Source organism: Chaetomium globosum, genomic scaffold (genome assembly GCF_000143365.1).
Source record: "Chaetomium globosum CBS 148.51 scaffold_5 genomic scaffold, whole genome shotgun sequence".
NCBI classification, from domain to species: domain Eukaryota; kingdom Fungi; phylum Ascomycota; class Sordariomycetes; order Sordariales; family Chaetomiaceae; genus Chaetomium; species Chaetomium globosum.
Window position 1 is genome coordinate 708192 of NT_165980.1, and position 9440 is coordinate 717631.

General features: G+C 56.0%; 3 protein-coding genes across 3 annotated transcripts; 2 read left to right on the forward strand and 1 right to left on the reverse strand.

The window, feature by feature from the left end:
* Window positions 1-1177: 1177 nt before the first annotated feature.
* On the reverse strand, window positions 1178-4511 carry CHGG_07066 (uncharacterized protein; the record flags this gene model as incomplete). Its single annotated transcript, XM_001224721.1, has 2 exons — window positions 1178-4085; window positions 4204-4511. 2 exons carry the CDS (start codon window positions 4509-4511, stop codon window positions 1178-1180), a joined length of 3216 nt encoding a protein of 1071 aa, XP_001224722.1.
* Window positions 4512-5202: 691 nt separating this feature from the next.
* On the forward strand, window positions 5203-6204 carry CHGG_07067 (uncharacterized protein; the record flags this gene model as incomplete). The annotated part of the gene is made up of 3 exons (XM_001224722.1): window positions 5203-5208; window positions 5264-5507; window positions 5564-6204. The coding sequence occupies 3 exons, from the start codon at window positions 5203-5205 to the stop codon at window positions 6202-6204; spliced, it is 891 nt and encodes a 296-aa protein (XP_001224723.1).
* Window positions 6205-7414: 1210 nt separating this feature from the next.
* Window positions 7415-8559, forward strand: CHGG_07068 (uncharacterized protein; the record flags this gene model as incomplete). The annotated part of the gene is made up of 4 exons (XM_001224723.1): window positions 7415-7471; window positions 7632-7744; window positions 7921-8254; window positions 8326-8559. The coding sequence occupies 4 exons, from the start codon at window positions 7415-7417 to the stop codon at window positions 8557-8559; spliced, it is 738 nt and encodes a 245-aa protein (XP_001224724.1).
* Window positions 8560-9440: the final 881 nt, after the last annotated feature.

Genomic DNA, 9440 nt, shown 5'->3' on the forward strand with positions numbered 1-9440 from the left:
TGCCAAGCTGGCTGTCAGGGCGAGAATTCAGTTGGTTCAGGAAGGAACACGAGAGTGGCAAGCAGTTGGGCAGCAACATTGGTTAGCTAGCTGAAAAAGTGAAGAGGGACAGCAGAACAAAAGAAGAAAATGAGGCGAAACGGGGGCCGTCTATTTCAAGGAGAAAGAGGCTTAGTCTGGCCAACTGTGACCCTGGGAATTCAAGATCTTGGGATGCAACTTCGCGCTTAGACGCCTCTAGCCCTCCGTCCTTTGGCGTTACGAGTTGCGAGTGGTGCCCCGCCAAGAGTTAAACTGCTTGTGTTTCATCCGTTGGCCTAGATCGAGTGGTGGGTTGAAGCGCCCCGTGGATCCCGCGCGTCCTGTGGGTACAATTTGGCATTACTATTCGATCAAGAGTTAGCCGCCACTGGGAGTACATGGACGAAGGCTTGGTGGAAACGGAGAGTCACCCCTGATATCTGAAACATCTATGCACCGCGGCGGACTCCCGGTGAAAGAACGAATGTCTGTTGCTTTTCTGTCTGTGTTTGTCTGTGCTAATCATTTTGATAAAGCCAACAACTGCCTTAGAAAAGAATGGCTAAAGACAGTTGGATCATACAAGAGCCCTAAGTTGGGCTCCCGTTTTGCTGTGAAGTGAACGCTTGTCTCGGCCTAAAATGAGCGGCTTCTTTCCCTTTCCCTCCATTCTCTGCTAAGCCTGTCCTCCGACCTCCCTGGGTCAGAACAGAATGGCCGTTCCCACCAAATGCCGGTGGCTGCTCCGTCGACTACCCCCAAACAGCTCAATGAGCTACTCCTTCTGAATTGCCCCGGTATACATGCCGACCTAAGAGTTCCCAGCAACCTGGCTTGCAGTCACAACTGTCAAGGCTGATCGAGCTCTTCGTGCGAGCGGTGTCAAGCGGTATGGCTTGGCTAACGCAGGGCAATAATCTGCGGCGGACGGCCCAAGGGCGAGTACCCGGCCGGTTGAGATGGTGTGCTTTTGGAAAGCATCTACCCAACTCTTCCTGGGCTGCGAATTCTGCGACCCCTGTGAGCCCGAGGTCGCGTGCTCGACGGCGTCCGGAGAGTGCAGGCGGGTAGGCTGCTGCTCCTAGGATTCAGTGCGGTGCCTGTGTCTGTCCTTGGTTTGCATAGAAGTAAACCACCAACGATTCCTTTTCAACTCTCAGTCGAACCCAGATCCAATTTGACTGGCAAAAGCGGTGCTGACGCTCTTCTCGTCGTCGTCAAAGCGCCGTCCATATCCGTTGCCGGCCCCCATGCGGCCACCGCTCTCGACGTACTGCTTAAGACGATCGCTCTGGCTGTAAGAGGTAGGCCTCGCCGCGCCAATCGCTTCGCTAAGGCCGGCACCGAGACTGGCCCCCCCTTGACCGACGCCCTTGGCACCAATGACGCTGGCGCTGGCATCGGTGAACTCGCTGTTGGCAACGCTCTCGCCAGCGACGCTCTCGGCACCGCGACCGCGACTCTTCGCGCCGGGGCGGCCACCTGCGCTCACACCCGGCAAACCAGGCCACTGCTCGGGGTGGAAGTTCGAGAACATGTGCGGATAGGCGGAGCTTAGCCCGGCGCCGCCGAGGGCAGAGCTGTGGATGGACGACACGTCGTCTGGAATGAACGAGAGCATCGACCCCGTCTCATAATCCCTGGTCGAGCCGTTCGCGCCACTGTGCCGGCCGTTGGGATAGCCGCTCGCAACATGCTGAGCTTGTTGGGGGTACCGGGGAGGGCGGAAGGCAGTTTTGGGTCGGCTGAACTGCAGCAGTGACGTCTGCAGATTGGTAAGAGGACCCTCGACTAGGCACTTGCAGTCCTTGAAATGGACAAGGAGATGGTGCCACAGCTCGTGTTTGGAGAGAACTTTGGGGTTTCCGATGATGACCAGACCGTACTTAGCACGAGTGAGCGCGACGTTGAGACGGCGGGGATCCGACAAGAAACCGATGCCCTGGTTGTCGTTGGAACGGACACAGGACAGCACGATGAAATCCTTCTCACGGCCCTGGAACGCGTCCACAGAGGCAACCTCGACCTCCTTGTATGTTTCCTTCTTGAAAGTGCCGGTATTTTGCATGGTGCTGACGATGTAGCTCCGCTGGCCTTCGTATGGAGTGATGACACCGATGTCGAGGGCCTTCACACCGGCCTTCAAGAAACGTGTGACGATCTTCTCGACGTTGGCAGCCTCGGTACGGTTGAGGTAAGACGTACCAGATGCCGAAATTTCTTCGTTGCCGAGGTTTGACCAGAACATCATGGGCGTGTCGGCAACCGGCCAGGGGAAGTCTACATCCGTCCTGAGCCGCTCGCTGACCGTGACACCGTTCTGAAGTGAGCCATCGTAAAACATGTTGGATGGGAACTTCGAGAGGCAGGGGTGCATTCGGTATTGCACGTTCAGCCGGATGGGTGTAAAGTTCAGCTTTACCAACCTCTCGAACAGAGACTGGTTCAGACCGGCTTTGGCCGCCTTTTTGTTCATGATGACTGGCCCAAGCTGCTTGTGATCACCTACTAGGACCACCTGCTTGCAGCCCAGGACGAGCGGAATCATGCATTCTGGCTCGGCAGACTGTGTTGACTCGTCAATGAGGACGTTCCGGAACTTCATCTTGGAAAGCCTCGGGTCGCCGGCGCCCACACAGGTGCAGCATACGACATCTGCGTTGTTAAGGATCTCGCGCTCGGCAGCACGAGTCAGCTGCTTGAACTTCTTTTCGTCCTGAGACGACAGTTCGCCTTGGTCGGCCTTTAGGCGAGCAAGCTTGGTGAGCTCCGTGTTGGAATCGTTCATGCGGACCTGTTCATGAAGGGCCAAAAAACTGACGGACGACTCGACATCTTCGCGCGACTTGGCCGTCAACCGGACCACCTTCAAGCCGGTGCGGTGGATGCGCTCGCACAACTGGTCAACGGCGACGTTAGATGGTGCACATACCAAGACCTGGCTATTATTGATCTTGGCCAGATGGTAGATAATGGTCGCCGACGTGACAGTCTTGCCAGTGCCCGGAGGGCCCTGGATTAGGCTGAGCGGGTTCGAAAGCACCGTCTTGATGGCCGTGATCTGGCTATGGTTCAGTTCCGGTAGGCCCGCGACGTGGAACTTCTTAGGCATCTGCGTCTTCATCGGAGCCACTGCGACCTCGTGCCCGAGCAACTTGTGGAAGATGTAGCCAGAGAGACTCATCTCATCCACGGCAAACGTCTTCATAGCGAACTGCATCCGGTCGTACGACGTGGCCTTCCAGACATAATCGGCCGAAAAGTTCGTGGCGACGTCGGTGGGAACTGACTTGTCGTTGCCCGATTTCCGCAACTCGAGTGTGACCTCGTCCGACTGGTTGTTGGGAATCTTGATCACATAGCCCACACCTTCCCACGGGGTACGGAGATCGCCCTTGTACTTGAGCCTCATCTCGTCGCCCACGGCCAGCTTGACGTCACCCGATTCGATCTTGGGTAAGATAAAGCTAGCCACGTTCTTGTTGTTGAGCCCGACGTCCCAGCGAACCTGCAGATTGTCCTCGGACTGCGCTTCTTTGAGCTTCTTGTCATAGTCCGACTCCATCTTGACGAGTGGGCCGAAGATGTTCTGGTAATGGTAGGGGTCATCGTATTTCAGCAGCACGGGGTGCGGGTCGTCGTCGACTCCGGCGCTCTTTTCCAAGTCAGCCACGGTGGCGCCCGGGGTTTCCTTCCACATCTCCTCCAGTTTCGCGATCATCGGCGGGGTAAGATGCCTCGCTCGAAGCTGCTCAGTATCGGTAGGCGGCTGGACGAGCCAGTTCAAGAAGGACCGGTCTTCGATGAGCGGCTGCCATCTCGAGATATCCCAGCTCATGTCTTTGGTCGAAGTGCTTGCGGCACAGGGCTGGCGGCAAAGGAGAACCACGACAGTATCGGATTTCGCCGGAATGAAGCCAAGCATGAAAACATTTTTGGTTCCGCAGTTGTAGCACTCGAGAATCGTATCACCCAGCGAGGACTGTGGGTGAAGCTGAACTTCCTTATGACGGGCTCGAACGAGGTGGTTGACGATGTGGGAAGAGCTGGAGTTGCCGCGGGCACTGCAAAACCATTTGTTGCAGGCGAGACATTTCACAACGCTGGCGGGGGAATGGATGCCGCAGTACCTAGAAGCATCTGTCAGCTAACTTCTCCATCAGGCCAAGCGGGCATACTCACGCGCAAGCGTGGGCGGGGAGCTCCTTCTCTTCCTCTGGTGCGTTCAATTTGAGGCCCTTCATGCCATCGACAGGGACACTCGCTAAGCTCTCATCATCGTCGTCGAAAACCTCGGTCTCGTTGTCGTCGTCATCTTGGCGGCGTCTAGCGTTTCCTAGGCCGGTGCGAGCACCACGTCCTCCATAGACGCCGTAGAGCAGGCCCTCGTCTGGGTCGATGTTCGAAAGCTCGTCGGAGCCGCCAGCTTTAATGGCGGCCGCGGAATCGGAAACGAGGTGGTTCCCGAGGTGGGTAAAAGCGCCCTCCATATCGGGGGGATAGCGGAGGGACAGTGGCGGCTGAGGGATTGTCAGTCACTAAATCATTAGTGAAATATGTAGAAACATTGAATCGCGGGGCGTCGAGGTGCGCCGTGTTGACGGGGCATTCCTGTGGCAGCGCGATCGGCGTGTAAGGAAGAAAGGGGCGGCTGAAGGAACCTACGAGTCACCACTGTTGAGAACAAATTCGGTTGCAATGTAGGGCGGGCAATGCCGGCTCAGTATTTCGAATTAGGATTGAGAAAGTGGGTGTGGAAACTGTCACATCATCGCTGATAGGAATATAAGCGGACACAAGCTCGCGTCTCGGTGAATATGTCGATTGTCCAGTCCGGATCTATTGTAGGTGATGTGTTGGTGTTTCGCTCTCGATCTCCCGTTTCCTTGCCGCGTGCTGTGGGTTGCGATTTTTTGGCGGGCAGTGGCACTCCAGCAACGAGGAGTTGTTGCAAGTGGCGGGGCGGAGAAATCGCATGTCGGCTCGGCAAGGCATGGAAGGAATGTGAGGGTCTGTGCTCTCGACTTTTTTTTAGCGGACCCCTCCACTGCAGCGGGCCCCACAGCTTGAGGTAGCGCTGAACTCCCCTGTTGTTCAGCCTCGCATGGGAATTTTTACATCTTGTCTTGGAACCGGCTTTCTCGACTTCCTCTCGCTTTTTGAGGCGCACCGGGGGCAAAGATGATTGTAAGCGCCCTTTATTCTAAGGAACTAAGAAGCTTAATGCTGATCCTCTCTTTAGCGCAAACAAGCACGTCAGAGGAGAGACTACCTCTACCGCCGAGCGGTTCTCTTGCGCGATGCCGAAGTTGCTGAAAAGCGGGCGCAACTGAGAGCGGCTCTTGCTTCAGGGAAGCCGTTGGCCCCAGAGATTGCGAACGACAAGCAGTTACGGCAGGACTACGACTATGATGCATCTCGCGACGTTGCCGGTGACGACTCACTCGACATTGACGACGAATACTCTGAGCTGTCGGGTGTCGTAGGTACGTGTTTAATGGCCGACTGGAACCTGCTGCCGGACAGCTGCTGACCGACACAGACCCGAGAGTGCTGGTGACAACTTCACGAGACCCAAGCTCTAGGTTAATGTCTTTCTCCAAAGAGATACGGCTACTCTTTCCGACCGGGATCCGACTGAATCGCGGAAACCTCGTCCTCCCAGAACTGGTGCGGTCCGCACAGAGCGAACGCCTCAGCGATGTTATTCTCCTCCACGAGCACCGTGGCACACCAACAGCAATCACTATCAGCCACTTTCCCCATGGGCCGACCTTGATGGCGTCACTCCATAACGTGGTGCTGCGAGCGGATATCCCGCGGTCAATAAAAGGGACGGTCAGCGAGAGCTACCCCCACTTGATTTTTGAAAACTTCCAGACCCCACTCGGCCGCCGGATAGTCAAAGTTTTGAAGCACCTCTTCCCTCCGCGAGACGCGACCGCCAGCAAGACGGCCGGCAACAGGGTCATCACCTTCATGAATCAGGACGACTGCATCGAAGTACGCCATCATGTGTACGTGAGGACAAGTTACGACTCTGTCGAGCTGAGCGAAGTTGGCCCGCGATTCACGATGAGGCCGTTCTCCATCACCATGGGCACCTTAGAAAACAAGGATGCGGACGTGGAGTGGCACCTCAGCCAATACACCCGTACAAGCAGGAAGAAGAATTACTTCTGAGGCAGGCAGAAGACCTACAAGCCATCTCACAAAACATGGGTTGAGCCGACAGGCGTGCTATGACCACCTCATCGCGATACCCTAAGTCCAAAAGCACGAAGAACGTCGGGGAAAGATGGCCTTGCTATACTCAAAAGCGACCTTCCGGCTCTTTGTTTTGGTGCGGTTTGGTGCGGTTTGTCGTTGTTTCGCTGTTCACCAAGTTGAGGTGGCGGTCATTCGAATTGAAAGGGCTCCGACGGAGGCATCTGTGGAAATCTCGGCGGCAGAGAACATGCCCCAGTGTTTTGACAGGAAAGATCTGCGGTCGTTCAGGCCAATAATACCCGGCAGTGTCAGCAGTTCCGGTTCCGTTTTTAGGGGATCACTCGGAAATGGGGGCTGCATGGGATGAGAGCCGATATGTCCATATGCGGTGAGGGATATCAAGAACCAACAAAATGAGACAAGTCAGCCACACTTCCAGTTGGTTCAAACCGGCGACGGGATTTCATTCTGCAGGTGCCCCGTTGGAGAAAAACCCCGGCACCGCCTCGCCGTTGAAGCCCACGCAAGCCAAGGCTGAGTTCAACATGGGAAGGCAAAACAGAAAGTGGAGACCTGCAGGTCCACCCCCTCAGCCTCGTTAACGTGACGCCATCTTGTTGAAGGTTCTGCGGCTAAGCCCTTCTGTCGAGCGGAGAGCTGGAGGCGATTGGGCCTGTTAGTTACACAATTTCGAGAACTTAATCAATTTTTTGGTGATCTGGGCGATTGTCTTGTTTGTCAACGGACTCGATGTAGTTAATTCCTCGTGTTCCTTTTGCACAGCTGTGCAGTTCCAGAGTGAGATCTGATCCCTGCACTGCGGAACCAAGAATACGGCCCATCATATGAATTCTGGCTGTGAGTGGATATAAACTATGGAGTAAGCGTGTTGTGGGGACCAAGCCTTGAAATTTCTTGGCACAGGCCATCGACGGCCAGCCACAGTCGACCTCTCAGCAAGGCGGAGGGCGAAGCAGCTGCCTGCACCCCAGGAAAGCCAATTTCGCCAAAAAGGCTGGCCGCCCGCCTTATCCAACCTGTCTTCCTCCCGTCATTGTCGGACAAAAAAAAAAAAACAGCCGCGCACTCCCACAATTCTCAATCTTTCTCGGGCGCATAAATAATTCGATTGTCACGAAACCGCAAAAGTCCAACTGAGCGAGGGCCATCCAATTGCGCGGCCATGTCATACAACCCTTACAACCAAGGGCCGGGCGCCGAGGCGGGCTATGGCCAGCCAGTAAGTGTTTCCCCGGGTCGCGCGGGATGCTTTGGGACTCGGACGATTGTTTCAACCCACCGAGAGCATGCGGCGACACCCCTGGATCGCGAATCGAATCTGGCAGCTGACTCGGGCTGCGTGACAGGAACAGCATGAAATGCATAACTATGGGCAACAGCCGTATGGCTCCCCGCAGCAATCATACGGCTCGCCCCAGCAACAATACGGCTCACCTCAACAGCAATATGGCTCACCCCAGCAGCAGTACGGATCCCCTTATCAAGAAGATCAGTATGGGTCGCCGCAACAAGAACAACAATATGGGGCACTCTCCCCGCAACAGGGCGGCGGGCACTTCCTCTCGCAAAACGACTTTTTGCAGCGCGTGTCGGCTATTCGCCAAGACATCCAGGGCCTGACGACCAGCATCAATAATATCGCGACCCTACACCAGCAGGCGCTCGCAGCGGCGACGACGGGGCGCGGCAGCAGCTAGACGACCTAGTAGCGGCGACCCAGGTCAAGAACACGTCGATCCGCAGCCAGATCCAGCAGCTGAAGTCCGATACGGAGCGCACGACGGACAGCACCTTCGGGCTGAAGAAGCGGCAGTTCGAGAGCCTCAACTCCGACTTCAAGGACACCATCCAAAAGTATCTAGAGGAAGAGCAGCAGTACAAGCAGCGGTTTCGCGAGCAGATCGCCCGTCAGTACCGCATCGTCAACCCGGAGGCGACCGAGCAGGAGGTGCAGCAGGCGGCCGACGCTGACTGGGGTGATGAGGGTATCTTCCAGACCGCTGTACGTATTCGCCCTCCCCAATTGTGCCACCACAAAAACAACGACCGCTAACCTCATCCCCTCGCCTCTAGCTCCGAACAAACCGTACCGGCCACGGCGCAACCGTGCTCGGCAACGTGCGCGCGCGCCACAACGACATGATCAAGATCGAGAAGTCGATCTTGCAGCTGCTCGAGCTGCTCGAGATCCTCAGCCAGCAAATCATCCAGCAGGACCCCATCATCGCCGAGGTCGCCGCCAAGGCTGAGGACACAACCAAGCAGCTGGACAATGCCAACCGTCCAGATCAAGAAGAGCACCACTAGTGCCCTCCGCGCCCGCAAGCTCAAGTGGTGGTGCCTCGGCATCTGCATCCTGATCGCCATCGTCATCGCCCTCGGCGTCGGGTTGGGCGTTGCCTTGGCCCCTAAACCCCCTAGCAACTCCAACTCGCAATGAGCGGATGGAAAGTTGGGCTCAATGAAGGGGAGAGGGGGAGGGGGGGAGTGACCTGTCGTTATATATGTACTGGGGCAGGCACGAGAGGGACAGGGAACGGCAGCGAGGGGGAGATGGTACGGTGAGACGGTGCAATGCGTAATGGAAAGCGAAGCCTAGAACCTAGGGTGTAGGTTCGTTGGGTCGGGTCGATTCATGGTCTGGTCTTTTTTGTCCAGAAGTCGCGTATATTTCTCTGATGAGTTCAAGGTGGTCAACGACCTACGGGGTGCTTGTGCTAACGTCTCCGAGTCGTGCGCAGGTCTTGGCTTCGGGAGAAAACCTGAGACAGGTGGTGCGTTACGCAGCTTGTGTTTCATCGTGGGGACGTGAGGGACAGATGGATCGGTCTACCCATGTGCTACCGCGGATTCGGGTTACGGTAAAAAGAATGCTCCGCTCCCGCGGGGTAACTAAGACCACTGCCGAGTCCAAGACCAACCACCCGTTCAAGCTTCGCTTTCCTAAGACTTCGTCGAAGACAAAGGTTCGGGGGATATACAAGCCAGGATCTAAGAAGTTCTGCAAAACGCGGAAACAAGTGAATCTCTTTTAAGGAAATGAGACTGCCCCATTCGCCACACGAAATGGGGTGGCCTGCCGAGTATCAGGCGGTCTCCGGAGAGTAGTCCAAGCTATTCAAGGAACAAGAAAAGTTCCCGAATTTCCAGTCCCCCCAAGTGGACCTTGCGGAACACAACTCTGCAAC